This window comes from Grammomys surdaster, unplaced genomic scaffold (assembly GCF_004785775.1).
Source record: "Grammomys surdaster isolate TR1022 unplaced genomic scaffold, NIH_TR_1.0 258, whole genome shotgun sequence".
Classification (NCBI taxonomy): Eukaryota; Metazoa; Chordata; class Mammalia; order Rodentia; family Muridae; genus Grammomys; species Grammomys surdaster.
In genome coordinates, this window is record NW_021604699.1 from 4,759,813 (window position 1) to 4,784,231 (window position 24,419).

A 24,419-nucleotide genomic window follows, 5' to 3' on the forward strand; every position below is an offset into this window, starting at 1 on the left:
ATAACATTAAATGTTCCAAAGTCAAGAGTGTCTGAGTTTCATTAAGGATACAAGAATTCCAAGTTTTGGAATAAGCTTACGAAAGGATATTTGTGAAAAATATCACTCTTAGATTCATCTCCTAATAATTTACACATTTATATTATATAATTCTTAAATTAGTTGTGAACTGCGTTAATTGCATACCTAACTTCTGTTACTTGTGAAATATCTGACTATCCCAGTGGTATGCATAAAGTTTTTATTAAATGAAATAGAGAAATTTTGACCAATTGACTTCTCAGATGGTCATATACATGGAGTCAATTTTTATTGTGAAAGAAGATAATCATCACACTAAGCATGCATTTGAAAGAGAAAAAAAATTAAAGGAAGTTTCACAGCAACATATCATCAAGTAGCAACTCAGACACAGATGTGATGAAAAGAGCTTAGCAGTTCTTTTCATTTGAAATTAAGCACTTCACAATCTTGAGAGCAGTTTCAACCCTTTGGATGTCTCTGCACTCACAGCGGATCATGTTATAATATGCAAAGAGGCGAACATCTTCACTCTCTGACTGTAAGGATGCCAGTCCAGACCAGCCAGGGTAGTTCTGATCTTCTGTATCTCCATTTTGCATCTGATCATCAAAAACATAGTCAACTATCAGTTATATTTTACTGTTTGTGGGTGCATACCTTTTCTAAATGTGAACTGAATACTTAAAAAGAGTTAGGATTGTTAAACTCCGGCTAGCTTATTGATTTTCATGGGAATTGGACCAAGGTACGTAAATGTGAAGAATTAATACATGAACTTTATGTTTTATAAACAATATTCTTACAAAAGTTGAGGAATGGACCATCAAGAAGTTACTTGACTTTAGATATGGACTTGAAAATCCTAGGAAAGATCCACTATTCATTCTGTCTCTTAAATTATGTCACATGTCTTCAACAGAAGCTATTACTTGTCATTCTTTTCTTCTGAATGTTTTTATTTTTAAACCTTTCTGAAGGTCTTTATTCTGAAACAGTGTCCTCTCTTATTTTTAACCAAATTAATCCTTCACGTAATGTGCATATCTCAAACCTGAGACTTCAGTGATACTTGCATGGTGTAAGATGCAAACAGTCAAGGGATGACCATGATAAGAAGATTTGCTGAAGTACCTGGGTGTTTGAATTTTGGACTACAAACAGTCCTATCTGAATATAGGTATGGGCAAATGTTTGCTTCAGAAGTCTCTTGGATGTGAACATCTGAGTGAAACACTCCACAGATAGTTGGAATTGACAGCATCTCCTTAAAGAGTGTCTGTGATAAATTTCAGTGTCTACAGGGTTTTTTTGTAATGGGACATATTTTAAAATTCAACTCTCCTTGCTTTTATCACCCTGTTTACAAAAATGTGAAGAAGTGCAAAGGGACTGCTTACCTGGATGATAATGCTCTTAACACCTTCCAGGAGTCCAGCACTCTTTGCCTTAATCTCTCTGGCTTTGGAGAGAATGGTAGGACGGACATTTTGCAAGGATGGCAGGTTGTTCACTAGATGGTTCAGAGGAACTTCCCAGGCGTTCAATAATTTTCTCACTAATTTCAGTAGGGTTATGGGCTAAGTAACCATATTTCAACAATCATATTAAAATAAGTAAAAAAAAAAAACACAGTTAGACACAGGCAGTTTTTGCTCAAAAGGGTTGAATAAACCTACTTTGTTACTCATGTGTGTATTTAAAACATTCTTTTGTAAAATCCATAAAGAAATGAAATGTGGCCATTGACCTTGTGTTATAGAATTTGAGTGGACTGAATTCCAAAATGTCAGTAATGTTCTTTAAAATTGCTAGCAAAGTAGTAACTTTTATTAAATATATTCTCATCCTTAGCTCCATCTTCCCACTCTTCTTCATTATTTCATTATTTAAATAAAAGTTGTGGAGACACAGAATATTTTAGCCATGATGCAAAACAGACAGGATGCATTCTAAGTGTAAGGCTATACAATAATTTTCTATTTAAATTATTTTGAGGTCATTATGGCAGGAAATCAGAAGAGAGAAATGATAAAAATTAGGACTTAGAGGAGACATGATGTGTAGCCTTGTCAGCACACAGTGGGGATAGTTACACAGTGTGTAACATCGTATAATAACAATTGTATGTTTTTCTTTAGCTGACTTTCAGGTATGGCATGGGTGTAGGCAAACCAATCAGTTAGAAAATAACATTTAGGATCAGAAACAGAAATCTAACCAGGAGGTGCTTTAAAGCCAGGAAGAAATAGTGGATGCATTAAATTAAACACTGAGTCTATTGACAACATATGATAAATACAACCACATTGACATTCTATAAATCCATATTACTTCACATTTTAAAATGAAAGTCAACAATACTTTAAAATTTTCTACAGACTACATAGATCCTTAAGGTTCAGCATTGAAAGAGGATCTTCTCCATGATTGATTTATAGATTTGTTATTTTTCCTTACAATTTATATGCTACATAATAAAATTCCCCTTTAGTATTCATTCACTGTCCATTTCCTGCCAATATATTGACTAAAATAACTTGCCGTAGGACAAATTCAGTGTATATATTTGGTGAAAGAAACTCCATGGGTGAAAACTCACATGTGTCTGCATGACTTGACTCCCGGGTTTTGGAAGCTCAAGGGAAGATGTGTGACATTTCTTGAGGTTTTTGTTAATGAGCTGTTGGCTCTGGGTATATTGACTATCCTGGAAATGATGAAATATATAGTTACGTATAGTTATGAAGTTGGATAAATGAATCAAAGCATGGCACACTCATGCAGCTGATGATATTTCATTTAAAACATAACCAATAAAAACCAAAATTAATATAGTAAGGAAATGAATCATTTAAGAACATTTTGCATTTAATCTGTAGTTCTATTTTATATTTACATAAAATTTAAAACTACCAAGGCTATCAAGTACCAATTCTTTTAAAGGATCATTTGTAACAAATGTCATCCTATGCAATTTTCTTGCAAATACCTTGGAAACTACACAAGTATACCTTACGTAGTTCACTGGGAATATAAAGTATCTTGTATTGATTATGACAAAATAAGTCTTAAACCCTATGTAGAACATACTAGGAAATATTAATCCATGAACCAATTAAACTATAAATTAATTTACTTATGTATGTTAAAACTTAATTATTTGTTATGTACTTCTAAATCTTTATTGTTTAAAATATCCATTAGCTGAATATGTTAGTGACATATTTGACACTTTGAATGAATTTCTAGGATGGTCTTGAATTCCTAGGACACACATCAGGCCATGTAAATGGCAGAAACAGTAATAAGTGAGATAAATTTTAGGAGTATATAGGCTTTGCAAGCATTAAGCCAACATCTCACAGGCCCATTGAGGTACAGAAATAGTTTTTGTTCTTTCATTTACTGGAGTAAAACATGCACCAGAAAGTCTTTAAGGACGCCTTTGTCATGAAGACCTGACCTATTTCTTGTCTCAGACCAGCTTATTATTAAATCTCATATCTTGAATTGTTTAAAATTACTAATATTATTGGTGAATATGAATATTAAATATTAAATTACTTCCTCCTCCATTATGGCCTAAGTGTCTTTAACTCTATTTAATGTTTGCAAGTTACTGCAATGCATTTTCTTTTATTAGATAATACAGATTCACAAGGTGAATAATGCAAACAAAGACTAGCCTGCCAGGTATACTGAAAGAGAAACAAACCGTTCCTCAGCCATGTCTTGCATGTATTTATACAATAATAATAAATTGAAATAAAAGTATAAAAAACATTATATCTTGGAAACTATCTGATATTCCATGAAAATGCCCATTTTTCTGGTCTGTCATCTAGTAGCTTGTTTGCTCTACCTATGAAACTGTATAGTTTGAAGTGTGGCTCATGATGATTTAAACTGTACTATAACCCAATAATTTCCATAGTGGAACAGTTTGCAAAAAGGTGGAAGTCAGTCAGCAGTACTTACAAATTCAGTGAAGAGTTGAAAAGCTTGTTTACTTATCTCTTCAGACAAACCAACGGCTCTTTCAAGCATTTCTTCCAAGGAACCAAAGCAGAGCCCATTCCTTACTAAGCATAAGGGCACCACGGCCTCATTCTCCCACAGGAGCAGGTTGGACACCAGTAGCAGAAGCAGGGTCCCTGTTAAAGGAGAATAATGGCTCTTAAGATGTAGTCATCTGTCCCTCACTTTGTCTCCGTATTTGCTCCCTTGAGTATTTTGTTGCTCCTTCTAAGAAGGACCGAATCACCCTCACTTGGTCTTCCTTCTTTATGGGCTTCATGTGGCCTGTGAGTTGCATCTTCGGCATTTCAAGGTTCTAGGCTAATATCCAATAATCAGTGAGTGAATACCATGTGTCTTCTTTTGTGATTGGCTTACCTCACTCAGGATGATAATTTCTAGTTCCATCCATTTACCTAGGAACCTCTCGAATTCATTGTTTTTAATAGCTGAGTAATACTCCATTGTGTAAATATACCACATTTTTTGAATCCATTCCTCAGTTGAAGGACATCTGGGTTCTTTCCAGCTCCTGGCTATTATAAATAAGGCTGCTATGAACATAGTTGAGCATATGTCCTTGTTATATGTTCGAGCATCTTCTGGGTATATGCCTAGGAGTGGTATAGCTGGATCCTCGGAAGGAGGGGCCGTCTCAAGACCACCCCACCTGAGTATCTATCCCATGTGCAATCACCAAAGGTAGATGCTGATGTGGAAGACAGGAAGTGCATGCTGATAAGAGCCTGATATGGATATCTCCTCAGAGGCCTTCAAGAGTCAGACATATTCAGAGGCAGATGCTCACAACTAGCCATTGAACTGATCATGGGGTTCTCAATAGAGGAGTTAGAGTGAAGACTGAAGGAGCTGAAAGGGTTTGTGGCACCATGAGGAGAGCAACAATACCAACCAACCACAGCTCCCAGGGTCTAAACCACCAGCCTGGGAGCACTTAGGGGGGGATCCAGGGCTTCAGCTGAATATGTAAAAGTGGAGGGCCCTGCTGGGCATAGGTGGAAGAAGAGAACCTTGACCTCATGAAGGCTGGATGCCCCAGGGGGTGGGAATTTTGAGGGTGGGGAGGTGGGAGTGGGGGGGGTGTAGATAGAGGTTACATCCACAGAGAAGAAGGAGGAGGGGCGAGGGGATTGGGGGTTCAGAGGGGGTGGTGGGGGATGGGGTAAGGGGACAACATAGGAAATGTAAATAAATCATCCAATAAAAAAAAAAAAAAAAGATGTAGTCATCTGGATTTATCCAAAGTGACATTGTCAGTCTAAGCCTTTGCTTACGCTGACCTCCTTTATACAAACTGGTGGTTTACTCTGTGCAAATAAAGAACATTTTCCAATGTGGATATTTAATTAGAGAATTATATTTTCTCACATTCATATTTTGTAATGTGAGAATCTCTTTGCAGTTCTTCATAATTCTTGGCAGTGCTTCTGCATCCTATAAACATTTGAAGGCTTAATTAAATTGAGCTAGTGTGGGTTTAAGTCACTCTCGATGTCTTCTCATTTTTCTGCTGGCTTTCAGTAATGCCACTCAAATTTGTCACTTTTTAACTATTAGTTTTATTTGATTTGTAGCAGTATTTTATCTACATGTGTATGATATGCATGCCTGGTACCCACAAAGGCCAAGAGACAGGATTAAAATTCCAGGGACTGAATACATACACAGTTGTGATCAGCCATGTGGGTGTTGGGAACCAAATCCATGTCCTGTTCAAGAGAAGATATTCTTCTCATATCTTGATGTGGTCTCTTAATTTGTAACATTAACTCAATGTTAAATATTAGAAATTTGAATATCTAAAGCTATAAGAAAAACTGTTTCATTTGTTTTCATGACAATTGGGAATAAAGTCATGATAGTTTGTTTAATAATACTTATGAAGGAGAGAGTGGTGTTATAAAAATGAAGCCATATTATGGATCTTCCAGTTCAGTGTGGTAATGCTATACATCATCTTTTGTCAAAATGTTCAGACATATGACTTATACAGACTATGATGATAGAATAGACTACACGTAGAGGTCCTAATTTTTTTTTATTGTCTCTTTTCTCAGTAGTTTTAAAGAGTCAACATTCTCACAATGATGTTCTTATACATTACCAGAGGCTCTGTGTTGTAACAGGTGGTGAACTTTCTACATAGCTACAAGTTTTCCTTGCAATGTGATAACACAGGTGTTAGGAAGTTGATTTTATCTTCTTTCTCTGGTTTGTGTAACATAGTTATAAAATGGGTTACAAATGAGTTGTTTTGTAATGAGCTGGATTGGTGTTGTAATTAATTCCTTTTTCGTAAAAAACAAAAAAAAAAACCCATTAATATGTCAGTGATGTTAGTCTGAATACCCTGAATCAGCATCAATGTATCTAAATGTAATGTACCTCAGTGACACTGTAAAAGCTCTGGATCCTCAGAAGCTTTGATAAATGCAATTTGAAACATATATCACAAATCCAGATATTTAATAATATGGAAAACATAAAAACAATATACTCGAAATAAAACTATCAAACATGCCCTGTAATCTACAAAGTAAACTTTGTTTTAAAAAGTAATATCCATACCTGAAATTCTTTAGGCTGTATAGAGCCAGACCTGCTACCTTTATCTACTATGTCCATCAAATTGAAAGTATGATTAAGTTCATTTATAGTCTTCATTCTATAGTTGTTATAAATCATACCCACTTTTGTTGTCTTGGATATTATTGGAAATATCAATGTTGACAAGTTTTACTCTTTGTAAAGTATCATACTCTTTGTAAAGTATCATTCCATGGTTTGGAACTCTCATCACTCATTGTTAAACAGATTCCTTCCTAGTTTCTATCAATACACACAGGTACTATTCCTCTTTTGCACTTTCATCAGCTCAGGCAATACAAAACATCTCTAGCCATTGTTGGATGGCTCCATATGAGAAAACTTCCATTTCAGAACTAACTATGCAACAGTGTGGTGTGGGATTGTTTTCTAGCAAATAGCTAGAAAATATTTCCCAGATCTTTCAGACATTACTTCTACTTCACTGGGTACAGTGTAGACAAACATCCATTCACTGCATATATGAGAACAATAGCACCCATAAAACAAACAAACAAACAAACAAACAAACAAACACGATACTGCAAAAGCAAACGTGCTCACACCAGTTTCCTTGATATATAAGGTGGCGTTTCATGTCAATTGGAGAAATTCTGAAGAAGAGAGAGTGACAGGAGCATAGTTGAATTCAAGTCAGTTGCAGCTCTGAAGAGTTGCACAAAAGCTGGGAACCATAGCACCATATAGGAACAATAAAACCAGGAAAAGTATACTATCTAATCCAGTAAAACAATCTTGTAAAGCAATGCAATGTGTAAGGTTGTCATTTGAAAGAAAATTTTAGTGAAGAATTACTTACGGTAGCATGGATGAGTTACAGACAGCTGCATCTCTGAGAAGTCCCACAGCAGCCTGGCTACCGACTCAGGAAATCTTCCCTCTACGGTTTTACCTTAACTTAATTTTCCCTCCTATATAGTGCTTCACACCACCCTAAGGCCATATATTGCTAGGGGGCAGAAGGAAGTAATATGCAAATCCTTTGACTCTTGCCCTCGGCTGCTGTTTACAGCACAATTGCCACGATGATTAACCTATGTATAATTGCATTGTTTACTTTATCCCAAGAATTGATTAGGGTCCTAATCACATTGTAAATTACAACAGTACTTGCTGTATGAAGACATATGTGAATTCCTTACTGTGCCCAAGGCCTTCTTACTTTTCTTTATATTCTTAGGTATTTTAGATACTATTTCTAAAACTTTCATTAAATCTTGAACCTGTCACAATATTGATGGAGCATTGGAAACAAGGTCAAGAAGTCACATATTCTGAGCAATTTCACCTTGAGTCTTTTCAAATATCTATGGAATACTGTATAATATTTGCCTTTATATATTAGACACATAAGAACAGTACTGTAGGACCAGATACAGATGTTTACAAGGATTTTTGGTAGGCGATCACATTTGTTATAAGAAAAAATATCAAAGGCATTCTAGGTGAGGTCCATATTATTCCCATTCCCAGACTTTTAGCCAGAGTTACTATAAATGCTGGTCATGTACATGGAACTAGACTTTGATAAAAATCCAAACAAAATATTTCTGCATCTACGAGAGTAATACTACTAGTAGATCCCTACATCTTGCTTAGCTTGGCAATGTCATTAATTTTGGCTGATCAGACTTTTTTAGTGACATTTCCTGGCAGTAGCCTGTGTATTTTGATCTGGCACTATGGAAGTGAACCATCATCATTAGATCTTTTCCCTTTATCTCAGCTTGATTTATATACTCTAAGCAATCAGAACTCATGGCTTATCACTCAAAAGTTTCTAGTATTTAGTACCATCTATATCAAATCCACTGACAGTCATTTATTACCTGGATGGTCAATAGGGCCTCACTCTTGTATATCTCATAAGTACCTAGTAAGTGGGCCTTGGGTTATTTCGGTAGTCTTGTGGTTTTAGCTTGCACTTCTTCCAACCATGGCAGGTTACTGTTTTCACATTAACTGCTGTCTTTGCTTGAAGATGGCTTCCAAAATCTATGCAATATTAGATGGTATCTTTGTACAGTGAAACCCTTACAGGTGATTATCACAACCATCAAGAGTTCAGTTTTCTCTGTCACAAACAAGTGCAAGTTGGGTTGAATCAAGCATATATTGTAGTCATTTAAAATAACACAGTTATTTTATTATGCCACACAATGAAAAGACCCAAATAGTCATTTGTGTTATGTCCTCCAAAGGGTAAAATTGTGAGCAGCAAAGTATACCCCATGCAGCGCCTTTTATGGTTATAGATACTATGTCATTCTCACATTTAATAGGCACTGTCAACATAACAGGATCAAGAATGACTTCAGAGCTGTGTGGGCCAGTGCTATATTAAAGCTTGTATCATGAATGGAAAGAATTATACATATGGCATTGATTCATAGGGATGAAAAGATACAAGATTGAGACTTTTCTCAAGATTCCTGAGAGTTTGAAAGACCAGTATGTAGCATGTTTGTGGTCCCTGGTATAAAGGTGAAATGGCGGAGGTGAAGCTAAATGTGCACTATAGATTTCAGGATATTGGAGATATGAAGTGCATGGAAGTTTTCTCTAAGCAATGGTACAGGGATGGAGTAGAACCAACCGAAGAGAGAGGGAATGTGTCAGCCTTGCTTTGTTTACAACATCCTTCATATGCCATATTCCTTCTTTATGCAAGAGAGTGCTTCATTTTGGCATTGCATCAATCCATCCATAAGGATTCCGGAAATTGCTTTGAGTCTCCATAGAGATAGTGGATGTATGAACAATGTTGAGACTGTGACTCACTAAGGTTACTTACAAATGGGCCTAACGCGTCATGTGCTATGACAAGGGTATTAGCCATGCGGAAAGAGGTAGAAAATCATTGCATAATGTATTATAGCTATGTGTCATGTTGACAGGGGCTAGAACAATGACGACTAACATAGATAGGCAGCGTGATAGGATATAGAATCACATAAGAAATAAGCCTCTGTATTTCTGTGAGAAAGATTCTATATTTTACTATTTTAAGGAAGAAGAGCAATTTGTGGGTAGTAATACTCCTTGGGCTCTGCCTCCAACTGAATGGAAAGGACCTGAGAAGTATAGGGACAGCACTCAACCCTGTAGCTTCCTGACAATGGGGGCAATGTGAGCAGCTGTGCCTCCTGTCCTGCCATGGGGAATTCCCACTGTGACGTCAGACACAATTAACTCTATGATGACGATGTTGCTTTTTATCAGATTTATCACATTACTAAAAAACGGAATTTGTACAATTCAAATGTCATCATCCTAAACATTCATGCCTGTCATCTTGAAGCACTTCCCAGGGACAACTGAAGCACTTTTTGCGTAGTTAGCTTGCATTACTCGTGCTGGCCAGGGGGTAATGGAAAACCAGACCCATTCTTGTTTGCGTATCCTTGCCATTTCACCTGGCTACTTGAGTCAGACTGACTTCAGGCTGGCCCTATGGCCACATCCTGTTTTTGCCATACATGTCTACTGAAAGAGCCCAAAGCTGGGAGAGCAATGTTCACATCCAATAATTCTTATTTTCCATGATCAGAAAACTCAACCTGATTTCATGTCCTCAGATGATTCTTTTCAATGTGGATACACACTCTGTATCCTAACAGGATTCCTACCCCAAGTTACATATCTTTCATTATAAATTTACACTCTATGATATATGTGGTAGAGATAATTGCCCACTCTTAGCTCAAGCTGAAACAATTTCACTTTAATGTTATTATGTACATGGGTATACCTTGCTAATCACTCCATTTGTTGAATTCCACAATTGTTATTTATTATGGATTTATGCTCAATTGGCTGAACATTCAGAAAAACAGCAGCTTTCAATGTATTAGTGGGGTCTCATATATCTATAGATTAACAGTAGGGGGCTAGTCAGTCGTGCTCTATGCCCATATATGTCAGGAACAATGACTATTCTGCAAATGAAGGCTTGTATTGGTTCCTATCAACAGAATCTTCTTCACCATAACAGCAGGTTCACTGCTAACATCTATACCTCCTCCTGTCTTCAGTGAATTGTGCTCTAAGAGAGATTTAAATGTGACACTTAGCCTTTAATCAAACTGTCCCTAGAAATTATGCTTCAAAGCCACCAATCTCCTAATATGCTTCTCTTCATATGTACCTGTTTTCAATTTCATTTTCTTATCCATTGAATTTCAAAACCTTTAGCACTTTGTCAGCTCAATGTTTACTCTAAGCTCCATTCTTCTAATGTTAAACCTTATGCTTTCCTCTGCTGTAGCCTAGGCAGGAGATGGAGCTCCCATTTCCATCCGCCTCTGATACTGTTATCATGTTTGCATTTACAAGTTTACAGTGTTATCAGGCACTCTGAAGTTGGGAGCTGATCCTATATATGAGAAAATATTCAACAGACTCCCAAACTATGTTTAATAAAGAGTTGGACTGAGGAACAAAAAGTATCTGCCAGGAATATAAAATAGCAAGAACACTGGTTAGAGAAACAGTTTAGATTCAACATTCCCTATACTACTAGAAATTGCAATGCAGATATTTAATAATGTATTTGTATTCTTTATTGCCCAAAACCACAATAAAATAAGACTGAACGATATCCACTATTTAAGTCTCAGATTGATTTCATAGTTAATTTAGTGCATCACTTATTGCAACGTTGCTACAAATGGCTATGCAAGTCTGTTGTTCAAGAGATGTGGAGGCAAAAACTAAAACAAAATCTGAGCAAATGATTTTCAAAATGATCTACACAGAGCAACAAATACTATGATCATGCTCTCAAGCAAAATGTGAATGTTTCTGTCCACAAAACACTTCACAAAACATAGTCTTAAAAATGGGAAACATTAACAGAGATTTGTTTACATCTTAAGTTTAAGAATTTACTCTTGAAGGTCTGTGAAGCACTTAAAGAAACATTCAAAGTCTTTAGTGATGAGGGAAATGCAAATTAAAATGACACTAAGATTCCACCTTACACCAATCAGAATGGCTAAGATCAAAAACTCAGGTGACAGCACATACAGGGGAGGATGTGGAGAAAGAGGAACACTCCTGCATTGCTAGTGGGATTGAAAATTGGTACAACCACTCTGGAAATCAATATGGAGGTCCCTCAGAAAACTGGAAATTGATCTACCTGAAGACCCAGCTATTTGGCATATACTCAAAAGATGCCCCATCATGCCACATGGGCATGTGTTCCACTATGTTCATAGCTGCCTTATTTGTGATAGCTAGAAACTGGAAAAAACCCAGATGTCCCACAACAGAAAAATAACTATGATAAGAGTGGCAAGATATCCACAAAGATATAACAGATAGTGTAGTTCCTATTCATAATCACAGATGATTGTTTTGTCAATAGATGGAGATGCTTGGTAGAAAGCCAAAACTCACCACAATGCAGATAACACTAACCATGGTGTGTTTTATGTTCTGATTGATACATGTGCAACACAACTACTAAAGTTAAGTCTCAGGGGCCAAGGCTGATGAGGGTTTGGACAGGTTGTAAGAATCAGAGGACCAGATATCTGATAAGAGACTGTGTTTTCTATGTGATATATGACATGGAAAATGCACTTATGAAAACTCAGCAATATGGTTGCCTAGGAGTAAACAATGACAACACAGGTAGATGTGTCACTGTAAATATAATAAATCTCAGATAGCCCACCACAAGGTGAGGAACTACAGGCAATTAATGACTATTAAGAGAGGAAGAGTCACTCTGCCATGAAGGATATCTGAAATTAATTTTCCAATATCAATTGTTTATCCTCAAACACATATACACACAAACAACATTAAATAGATTCCATGTAGTACATATATATTTATATGTGTGTGTGCATAGCAATAATGATTTAAGAATAAGAGGTCATAAGTTTGAGTTTGAGGAAAGGAGGTCTTAGGATGTGTAGGATAGATGAAATGGGGTGGGGAGGGATGAAGTGAAACAGTACTCACATGAAATTCTTAAACAATATAGTGACAAATTAATAATATACAGAATGTATCTATATTATAAAATTATCTTCTAAGAATGTGTGGGCAAATTATGTCTATATTCTTATATAAAAACATTCTATCAAACATTTGAAACAGCATTTCAATGCCAAGGCAAACCACAGTAGTCTATTCCAAAGACAAATTCCATATGCACTGTTCCTCTGCTAAGCTGTGGTCACTTCGTTTCTTGCCTATCATTACCTATGAGCATGTACTTAGTATAAAGGTAAATACAAGATCAGATGGAGTTCCTTTAAAATCACCAAAGTTCATCCTATAGCTTTTATACAATTATGAGTTGATGTTGGCATTCAATATCTGCCATTCTTTATTTTTATTGACTACTAATAAAAAGACAAGTTTCCAAGATTTGTTTCACTTATTTTTACTGAAGATCCATTATGCAGAAGTTAGGGTGCTTGGGCAAAAAGTAATAATATAATTTCTCACTTCATTTTAAAGGTTTTTATTCTTAAACGCACATGTAACTCTAGTTCTCACTCATCATCAAGGAAATGTCTCTTGGTAGTAGACAGGGATCATTATGGAAAACCATAATTGATTAAAACAGAGAATTGTGGATCCTAATCTCAATAGACGCACCTACAAGCACAATTCTAACATCTAATGCTTTGGAATCATTGTGGAAAAGAGAGCAGAGGAATTTTAAGAGTGAAAGAACCAGGAAGTTTGCTGTGTCACCTAAGAATTTCCGAGAGACTATGCCCCTGAAATATCTCCAATATAGCTGCCTAAACATGACCTGAGTAAGGAAGACACCAATAGACATGCTAATATGGAAGGAGGAAAACTTGAGAGATCTCAAACCTAGACAAAATACCTACCAGTCAATAAGGAATTTGAAGAGCAGAAGTAGTCTTCATCAGAGAAGAACACACCAATTTGTTATCCAATACTAAAAGTTGAGCCTTGAAAGCATGCACACATATATAATATTATATGGGCTGGGTAGGTTTTGTGAGTGTGTGTGTGTGTGTGTGTGTGTGTGTGTGTGTGTGTATGAGAGATAGAGAGATAGAGAGAGAGAGAGAGAGAGAGAGAGAGAGAGAGAGAGAGAGAGAGAATGAAAAGGAAGCTATGAATTTTAGAAAAATCAGGGTGTAAGTGGCAATGGTATATGGGAGAGTTTGAAAGGAAGAAAGGGAGGAGAGAATTATGTAATTATATTTTATCAAAACTATTTAAGAAATGAACAACCTAAAATGTTTTTAAAAGAGATTTTATGGTTTGTTTCAATAATTTTCTTAAAAGATAAATATTAATAGAGCAAGGCTTAGGAGAGTCATTGCCACCTGTATCTCTTTGTACTATTCTGACATTCTTAAGAACTCCTGTGGCATTCATACCCAGGACTGCTTCCAAAGGGCAATGAAACGGGTAATTTGAGATGAACTCACATTTTTCAGGGTTGAAGCGGGGAACAATCCCATTGTTATCTGGTGTTCTCGTTATTTCTCTAGAATGCTTCCTTGTTTTAGTTGCCTGTGGGATGTCTGTCTGCCACTGATTCTCTCACATCTCTGCCGAAAGGTTCCAGGGCTGCACAAAGCTTTTCCAGACACCAAAGCTGTCACTTCCTCAAACAGATATGTTCCCTTTCCGTTGTGCCATCAGGCAAAATTCTCCACTTCTGGTGTATACCATGAGTCCAAGGAGCACATCCTCCTCTGTCACATAGTCTTTCATCAGAGGAAAGTTCAAAGCATATTATCTGAGACAGGAAGTACAGCTAACTTAAGAGCTGGTAAAGTATTTGCATCTGTATGTCTCTCTATTGAAATCCATCTATTGCTGCTCCTAGCTTCAAACGTATTTGAGGCTTCTTGTGGATTGATTCTTGTTGGTCTTGCATTCACCAACGTACCAGAGTATTAAAAATGGGCATAATATTCTCAGTTTTACCTCTTTCAGCAACTCCCAGAGACATAGGAACACTCTCAGGCACACTTCTCAAATTTTCCAAGGGAGTCTGCCTTGAGGTCATCATATTTTTTTTTTTTATGTATTTTCTCTGGGTAACACCCATTTACTGTTTTTCCATTTTTCAACTCATCTTTACTATCTGAGAACTTCTTGAACCTAAGTTATAGGACAGTCTCTGTCACTGAGTTCCAGGACAATGCCACGTGTTGTATATGTGATCTATGCTGAAGCTCTGACTGGAAAAGAGATACTCAAAAGAGAATCACTGAAGTCTCACCATTTACCTACTCATCTGTTAGATTTACAATTACAAAATTAGTAACTCTGTTAGCCATTCAGGAATTTGAGGGTCAATAATACCTTCAAAGGAGTGTTGAGAAATCTTCAATCTCCAACTCTCAAAGGAATGGACCAAGTGCTCTTATATGCCAGACCTACAATTGGTTAAGATCTCATAGCCCTTCATAACTGTATCAGTAATAGAGAATACAGACAACCTGGGTCACTGGTTTTCTTGATCCTAGCACTGCATCACTGAATTTCTGAAACATCCTTGGCTATAAATGATACAGTGCATATCTACAGTTTTAGATGAATGATAAGAGAGTAACAATGATTCTTGAGGGGATGAACTTGTATCATTTTCTTCATGCCTCTATAATTTTTGTCCAGGTTAAATCAAGTCAATCTATTTTCTTTACAAAAAACTCCTTAAATATTTGAAAGTCGAAAATTGAGGCAGAAGACTTATTGACTTAAGTGCCAAGGAGTAGCTTGATATTAATATAACCAGAAGGAAACAGTTGATTAACTTTTCACTGTAGCTATAATGGAGGGAATCCAAACTGATGGGATGTTTTACTCCAGTTCACATTCACATGATGAATTATATGAGAAAGAATTTGTAGAGAAAAGGGGCTTTGTAGAGAAAAGAATATTCTAATTATTCACCCTATTACTTACAAATAATAGTCTAGTTTTTAACTTTCATTCATTGTAAAGTTCTTCATGGACACTTACAGTCCAGATATGTATTGTTTTGTGTTCTTAGTACACATTTGTATACACAGTGCTTTTTTCTGACTGTGTTTTGATTGTGTAACAGGAACATTCAGTTTGCTTAACAGAATATTCCCTTTATTTTTATATAGTCTGGTTTCGTATTCATTTGTTCAGGTCTTTGTATAATATCTAACTCGATATTTCAGTGACAACAAATGTTGAGCATCTTCTTGGTTAACTATGCAATAAGTTGGAATAAAAGATTAATCATCTGGAGACTCTGGGGCTTGAATCATGAATGAGGTACTGCTTTTGCTGGATTTTAAAATAAAGATTCAAGTAAATATTTTAGAATTTCTACAGTATGTTATAGGGACAATAAATGATCAATATGTAGCTTTTTAATTCTAGCTTAATTTTCATACATAGCTAACTTTTTACTCCTAATCTATTCTGGAGTAAGTAAAGATAAGAATGCTGCCTTATATTCAATCATAGGTCAGTGTCCACGCCCAAATTCTCTTTTTCTGGTAAAGAAACTAAAATTGGGAACATGAAAATCTACATACAACAAGAGGTATAAGTCAAAGTGTCAGAAGGTACTATGAATGGTACTGGCAAAAAAATATAAATTAAAAATCTTTCCCAGCTGTGAACCCTGTAAGCTACAATAACTACTGTCTTTCAAAAATGAGATTATTGGTCCAACAGTATCTGAAATGTCATAAGAATTAGCCAATCATTTTCTGAATGGTTGATCCAAAAGACAAAACTAATATCCAGTTACTAGGTGGAAAATGCAGAACTCAGCTGGCCATAGGTTCTAACAGAGAAAATACAGAGACTACCCTGCTTACTTAATTACATAGTATTAAACTGCCTTCAAAATAGATTAGCACATTTATCAAGTCTCATCAGAGAAGGATCTTCTTGTACTAGATTGTTTTTAATGCAGAGACTAAGAAGTGATCAAGACTCAGAGAAGGAGCCACTGAGCCTTAAATGGAGTACCCCTCACACGTTCTTTACTCCTGGTACTCAAAGTCAACATGGAAGAGAGGGAGATTGGTTATAAGAAACAGAAATAAAGGTATACTAATGAGAAATAGAATTTTAGAGACATAGGAGGGCCTTTGTACATACAGTTGTCACTGCATGCAAAGAATCTGTACATGATCAAACTCAGTCAAAATTCTAGCTCATAAAGTCTCATCCCAGACTAAGGAGTTGTTTACATTCAATGGCTGATTTGGGATGAAGATTCAGATCTTAAAGGGTAATATACCATCCCATAAGAAATGTTGATAGCTCATGGCCTGGTGAATGTTCATATACTATTGAATATACTGTCAATATAAGTGTACTTGGATGGTTTATAAAAGTATGCATGACGTTGGGAAGGGAAAGTAGTGGTGGGGGTTACAGGAAGGTTTGGGAGGGAATGGAGTAAATGAAAATCTTTTATACATGTATGAAATTCCAAGCAGCCACTAACTAGTGTTCAGTTAAACCTTTTGAACTTCATGTCAAAGTCAACAGACCTATGAAACACTGGAAAAATGTCTATCATCTCATATGTATTTATCTTTCTGTCCTATTTATCTTTCTGTACTTCATTTCATACTAGCAATTAAATACAATCTTAGTACATAGGAGAGCACTCTTGAATGTAGAATTTCAATAACCTTATGCATTCAAATATGTTTTTCCCTCTCATAAATGGTGTTTTGCTAAATTCTCATCTGCTCCATTTGTTTTTTTAGGTGATTTCAATTGTGTGAATCTATGAGATGGTAGATATTAGCATGGCATAATGAATAATTTTAATAGGATGGTCAAGATTCTTAAAAGTCAATGATAATACTCCAACAATTATGAGCAAATATTGAAATTCAGTACCTTGGAAGATTAAAAAGCAGCAACAACAAAAAACTATCGCTCCTAGTGTGTAGAAAGTAGGTTGGAAATGGAAATAATATAAGTGTCCTTTAACTAATGAGCAGATCATGAAAATGTGGTATTGATATGCAATAGAGTAATATTCTGATCCAAACAAGTCATGACGTTTTCAAAGAAATAGATAGACCTAGAAAACTTGATATTGAATGAAATAACCCAGACCCAGAAAAACAAATGTCACATTTACTCTGTCATTTACAATTTCTCAGATGTTAGTGTCCAATATAGAGTAAGCATAGGAGCTAAGAGTGTGAAGAGACCATAGGTGTGGGCATTAGGTGGCAAGAGAAGTCGCAGGATATAGATGATATAAATTGAGAAACAGGGAGGAGGCTCCAAATGGGAAAAATGAATGAATCAGTATAGGAGGAGAAGAAGGGACAAATAACACCAAGGTTGTTAAACAAAACCTCAAGGAATATTTTATTTTATTTTGTTTTATTTTATTTTTTGTTTCCCTCCAAATGGTAGTGATTAATGTTTTTCAGTTAATCACAATGAGGTCACTAATAAACCTACTATCCTATACAAATAGAGTCAGAATAATTTTATATTTACCTTAATTAAACACAGTATACTTAAGTGCATGTGCATATAAAAATATACTCATGTCCCGCCCTATCCCTACACATACACATCTTAAAGGAAATTAAAGCACTTGGGTTGAGGATGTTTCCCACAACAGCAATAGCCTAACAAAAGTCCCACTATCAGACATGGGAAAACTTTTGAAGGCTTTGTCATGGAAGTGCAAGAGACTCCTAAAAAACAATGTAGCTTGTCAGTATAGCCCCTGCTTGCCTCTCAGAGGTAATGAGAACCCATATTGATGAATATTTCAAACACTTAGGACACACAATTTAGACGGACCGAGTTGAATCTGACTTTAAACCCTCTTTCTTGTGGTCTACCTTCTATGGCTCCAGAAAATACTTAAGATGCCAAAAGAGGGAAACCAATTAAACAGTCCTATCTAACTTCAACACATATGAACTATAACGATTACCAGCAAGGCAAGATATGCATAAAGGTACTATAAGTGGCACTCACATGTTGAGAGTAACAAATAGTTTTCTAATTTGACGTAAGTTCCACTCAACAAGAGAAAAATCATCCCTTGTACTGAAACCCCAACCTTCTCTGTGCTAGGAAGGTTATTGATCTTAGAAAACTTCCTTCACACATCAGCATAATTCTTTACTACATTGTAAATCTTACCCACAGGCAAATGTAATTAGCACCCCTCATCAAAGCAGCTTCATTTATAAATAAATAGATAACATCACTGAAAACCAAAAGTTGACACAATGCAGAGATCAAAGGACCATAAGGACCCAAGCTCTAAAAACCTACATAAACCTCATAATTTCTGTGTTCAGGGTTTAGGGAACATCACAGAAGAGGGGTCAGAAAAATTGAAAGAACAAGAACATCAAAAAGTTGCTGTCAACCACTCTATCCTAGAATTGACTGCATTAACAAAAGCAGAACAGTAATGGGCATATTAATATGGAAGGGAAAAACCCACAGGATTTCATCACTAGACAAAGAACCCCAGCAACCATTGTCTGCTGGGGAAAAAATCTTAGCCTCTCCCAGGGATGAGCCCTCTTACTGTTTGTTCAATGAAGAGTAGTCAGCTTTAAACTATAGTCACACAGATAGCCAAAATAAACTCATTGGTGTCTAATTTCATATATTTATACACACATATAAATATGCGTGTGGGAAAGAAATATAATAAAAGAAGACATTGTCAACTTCACAGTGTGGGTGACATAGAAGGGGTTCAAGGATTGGGTGTGGACAGGGGAAGGAAATGAAGGAAGAAGTGACATAGCTCTATTTTAACAAAATTATTAATAAATAAATCCCCCCAAATAAAGAACAAAACAGAACATCACCACCACCACCAACAAAGCAAATGTATCTAGGAGAGATGGCTCAGTGGTTTAAGAGAGCACTGTGTTTATGCAGAGAAAATGAGTTTGATTCCCAGCTTTTGTGCAGGGTAGCTCACAGCTGCCAACAGATCTTGCCTTGGTAAATAAGGCACCCTCTTCTGGCCTTCATGTGGAATCACTTGTGTGCACATACCCACACTCAAACATATACACACATGCATATAATCATTAAAATTAAAATGAAATCTGAAAAAAAAGCCAAGTAAGACACAACTTTAAAATGAAATACTCCATGACTTATTTGAGTTGTTTCCTTCAAATATCAATTTGAACAGAGCAGAATCAATGGGAGTTATAGCCACATTTATGTCTCCATAAGACTGTCCTTCCTAGGAGCATTTTGTTCGTGGGGGAACCTTCCAGTAGATGAAAAAATAGGTAACTTTGGAGGAACTCAGATTGATAAGGCCAGTCCAGGTGAGTGGGGAAAAGGCCAACTCACACCTGCCACCCCAGCTAGCTTGTTAAGAGCAATCCTGGTTTGATTGCCTCCAGAAATCCCTTTGGCCACTGTCTTTTCAATGCTCACATCTGTCTGTGGAAAGAGTTCTGGATTAGATGAAGTATTTCCATCAAAAATGCTCTCATTTTCTCCAAATTAATGAATTCAGCTTACTTGTCTTATATAAAGGCAGGCCTTTTCCAATTCTGGTATACACCATGATCACAAGCAGAGATTTGTCCATAGCGTATAACATATTACTTAAGAAAAGTGTACTATATAATATCTGGACAGCATAATTAACATAGGAAGTGTGAAGTCATGGCCCCATTTATTAATACATCTAAATAAGCCCAGTGATATAAAACTCATTTTGTTGTTATCATGACTTGCTTTTCATTGGTTGGGTAGTCATCAAAGCCATAGACTCCTACACACTACCAGGAAAATGCACGTTGCATCTCTCCTTCATTTACATCAGTTCTGCTTTAGACCTCAGAGCTTCCCATAGACTTCCGATGCACTGTTTGATGTTGAGGTTCCAGTGGCCACCAGTATAATAAATATAACAGTGTGTTAGATGTAATCAGTGTCCAAATAAGAGGCTATGGAATGAGAAGTCACATACTCTGGGTTCATGACAAGAAATCTCGTTTGAAAGAAGATAACATAGTATTGCTTGTCTTCTAGAGTGCCAGATGAGATAGGTGGCTATTGCTGAGAACCATCAATAAGAGATGTTAATTTAGCCCAAGTTAAGGTAATTACCAAGCGAAGCCAGATGTATCAACTAATCTAATAGTATCACAATCCTTATACGTGTCACCAAATATATCTAAGTTAGATTTAAGCAAAGATTCATGGACAGAACCTGATTGTTACAGTAAGCCTTGTTCAAGGTCTTTAGTAGTCATATCTTTGGCAGTAATCAGAAATTATTTGATAGTGTTTGACGGCATGATTATGACTTCCTACCTAAAGGCCTTCTAAACATCTGAATTTGAATCCTGTGTTACTATTATGGGCCTAGAATGAAATGGCAAAATGTTGAGTTGTCCCATGTGTATCTGCTGAGACTCATAAGAGTTAAGCTGCTCATCATATGTGACTCTAACTCAGGCCTTGTGTTCCAATGCTCAGAATTAATTAAAACTTATGTTATCTTATCCAAGATTCAGTAAATATTTCAGAAGTGGTCACTAAAATACTTAAGACCAAAAGGAAAGACATGGCTGTTTTCCTAGGTCATGAAATTCCGACCAGTCATCATGGGGGAGAGATGATTCTATTTATTCATACTTTAATTTGGAACCTGGTCTTGGGCTTGAAATAAGCCAAAGGATGCATAAGTGACTACCTTAGTCACCATCGGTATGGTGCTTTTGACATCATTGAGGCAAAAGAAATATGGAGCCATCACTGAGACTGCAGGTGTGTACTTCCTCCTGCCTCCTAGCAGCTTATGGCCTTGGGCATGGTATACTGCAATATGTAGAGGTGGAAAATTAAAGCAGAACTACTGTGAAGCAGATTTCCAGAATCAACAGGCAAGCCGTGGCTGGACTCATTAGAGATGGTGCTGTCTTTGACTCAGCCATCTTTCTGTAAGTAGTTCTGACCCTCTTTCTAAATGAGCTTAAACAATGCACCATGTTGAAAAACTTCTTCAGGCAATTTGCTTCTTTGGTGATATTATTCTTGTACATGAAGTGAATGGACCTTTATATATGCCTATCTTACAAAGTAAGGCCAGATATTACTGAGAAGTGCTTTCTAAGTCTTACTTTAGAAAGCAACTTCACAGTATACTCTTACATCAGTGGTTCTGAAAGGGAAGCTTTCTTATCCTAGAGATAGACCGTGATGTCTAAGGACATTTTTCATTGTCTTAATTGGCCTAAAAAAAAAAAATAAGAGGAACAGTACCTGAGTCTAATGGTAGAGACTAGCAATGTGCGTGGTCAACAATGTACAATCAAGAGAGATCCAGAATGTGGACAGATCCATCTCTAAAAGTCATAACTGTAGATGCTGAGATGTTTGACTGTAATGATAACACAGAAGTTGATGGGTTCAATATATAACTACTGTAGAATGAAGTAGTATGCTCTTATTTCTGGGGACTTGAGTGAATTTAAATTGAATTCTGGAAACATAGTAGACATGGCTAGAAGATGTGGATTTATATTACTTTGACAATTTTGTGCCAATGATATGTTACACATTTCCAATTACATTCATTAAAAGTTTAATGGAACAGAGAATTTTTTCAGATTTCAATCACTAAAAGTGAATGGATTTTTCATGCTGAGACATTTGCTGGTTTATCCTGCTGAGTGTGTAAACTAATGATATATTACAGTTCTGTTTTTATTCATTTGTGAAATAAAATTAATGATGAAACCAATATCAGTCATTATAAAATGGAATGGAAGATTTTGATAGAGCAATGGAAGTCGACAATCATATAGTCTACTGGGTCATGTGATCATGTGATCAAAAGTAAAGATTGGACTCTACAAATAACAGTGCCTGGTGATACTTATATTTGATTATGGGCATCATTTCTGCCACTGTAATCTGTATGAAAGCTCAATATGGTTAAGACATCCCATTGTGGGGTACAAAGTCTACATAGTGCCCACAGCAGCTAAGAATAGGACTTAAGGAAGATCACTTAATCTCATAAGTGTCCTCTTTTGTCAATATAGTTTAATGATATTACACTGGCCCAGTCTACTTACAGGGTTATTGTAAAACTCAAATTTGTTAAGAAAACAATCTGAATCTTTGGGTAGAATGGCATATGAATGTGTGTTTTATTGTGACTAAGCCAAGCCAGCCTACATAATCCTTTCTATGACAGAACTCTCTTCAACCTCCTTATTGAACAACGGGCAAACATGTCTTCATTTTTACCAGGGATGAAGTTGAAATGGTAGTGTACTGTCCTTGTAATGAGGCAAATATTGCCTATTCAGTAACAAGGGTGTCTGGGAGACAGTGGCTACTTAAGATTGACATAAATTCCCAGTACACTAATCTGTCTCCTGAGAATGACTTAAATATACTCAATAGCTTAAAGTCCAAAACTTCAGAATAAGTTCTGATAATCCACAGCTAGATAATGTCTTTATGTTCAGAAAACATATATCTGTGTGAATGTGATTACTTAATTGAAATTTTTCATTCGAAGTTGTATATTCACTACCACAGCTGTAGATTGCCAGATGAGAGCAGACAATGGAAGAGATAAATGTTTTTTGATAACCAAGAAAGAATCACCACTGATAACCTGAGCTGTGTAGTCCAGTGTAACTTGTATGTCTATACAGTAGGAATACTCCCACTGTTGTTGATGTCAAACCTACTACAGTGGGAGAATGTGACTTCTGCTTCTATTCACCACAATGAGAATCACTATGGTGAGGTGTCCCTCAAAGGCCTGTTTGAACATGCAATCAAACTGTCAAAGGAATCCACTGCTCTCACTATGGAAATGCGCAAGATATTTGTAAGTATCTCACTTACTTCTGGTGTCTTCAGCCAATGATTCTAGTATATTTCAGAAGAGATCCAAACCATATTTCTAATAATACAAGTTTCATAGAAAAGAGAAAATACAAGCTACTGAAAAATAGGACAACGAGAATGGGGCACTTTTGTGAAATTACAAAGACTTTCAAAGAATTCAATGACTTACAAAATTTTCCTCCAGTAACATGATATTTTTTAAAAAATAAATTATTCTTAAATTGACATGAGTGGCAAAAACCCCAATAGTCATATCTCAGAAAATGACTTGATTTTCTTACCTTGTTTGCAGGAAGTTGGTGGCCATTGGTATCTTCAATTGGCAGACAACCCATAGAAGAAAAGTGGAGTATAGTGACTCACGTAGGATGTATAAAACAAATATAAATTGTACTGATGCCAGTAAGGAAATATAAAAATAATATAAAGCCTCTTAGAAACCCCTAGATACCAAGGATCATTGTATAAAAGTTTTCCATGGGATGCTTATTAGTAAGAGGGCAGGATTAGAAGGGACACAGTTTGTCACTTTCCATGGCTGTATGTTATCTGTTGTAGGTTAGACAGTGTTAGTGAAGAGATAATGGAGCCAGAGAATGCATCTCTGCATTTACATTATGCGCTCATTCTGTGCTTACTCACAAGTTTCTTTTCATCCCCTCATGCTGTTTCAGTTCTCCGATGGCTTCTCCTCAAAAATGTTCAAAAAAATTGTAAGTACCTCACTGATTTTTATCTTCTTCAAAAATCAACCAACCACACAAACAAACAAGCATACAAACACACAAAGAACAACCCAGAATCTTCATACTATGATGTGCACTGTAATTTGTATGAGAAGAACCCTAAAACGATTTTCAAGACTATTCTTCCATTAAAAAAAAAAA

General features: G+C 36.2%; 2 protein-coding genes across 3 annotated transcripts in view; one reads left to right on the forward strand and one right to left on the reverse strand.

Moving 5' to 3' along the window:
* Window positions 1-224: 224 nt before the first annotated feature.
* On the reverse strand, window positions 225-7,541 carry LOC114627802 (prolactin-2A1-like). The gene is made up of 5 exons (XM_028775713.1): window positions 7,469-7,541; window positions 4,003-4,178; window positions 2,624-2,731; window positions 1,422-1,601; window positions 225-623 (listed from the first exon to the last, which is right to left on the reverse strand). The coding sequence occupies exons 1-5, from the start codon at window positions 7,497-7,499 to the stop codon at window positions 432-434; spliced, it is 687 nt and encodes a 228-aa protein (XP_028631546.1). The 5' UTR covers window positions 7,500-7,541; the 3' UTR covers window positions 225-431.
* Window positions 7,542-21,516: 13,975 nt separating this feature from the next.
* Window positions 21,517-24,419, forward strand: part of LOC114627800 (prolactin-7C1-like) — a 7,593-nt gene continuing 4,690 nt past the window's right edge. The window contains exons 1-3 of one of the 2 annotated variants that reach the window (XM_028775709.1): window positions 21,517-21,602; window positions 23,334-23,512; window positions 24,207-24,245. In XM_028775709.1, the coding sequence (XP_028631542.1) occupies window positions 21,572-21,602; window positions 23,334-23,512; window positions 24,207-24,245 (249 nt within the window). In that variant the 5' untranslated portion in view covers window positions 21,517-21,571. The remainder of the gene's footprint in view (window positions 21,603-23,333; window positions 23,513-24,206; window positions 24,246-24,419) is intronic. The other variant, XM_028775710.1, reaches the window with a different exon arrangement.

Coding starts and splice junctions, on each gene's coding strand:
- LOC114627802 (XM_028775713.1), bottom strand. CDS start 7,499: ATGCAGCTGTCTGTAACTCATCCATGCTACC. Junction 2,732..4,002: donor TTCAACTCTTCACTGAATTT/GTAAGTACTGCT, acceptor CATCATTTCCAG/GATAGTCAATATACCCAGAG. Junction 1,602..2,623: donor GTCAAGTCATGCAGACACAT/GTGAGTTTTCAC, acceptor ATGGTTACTTAG/CCCATAACCCTACTGAAATT.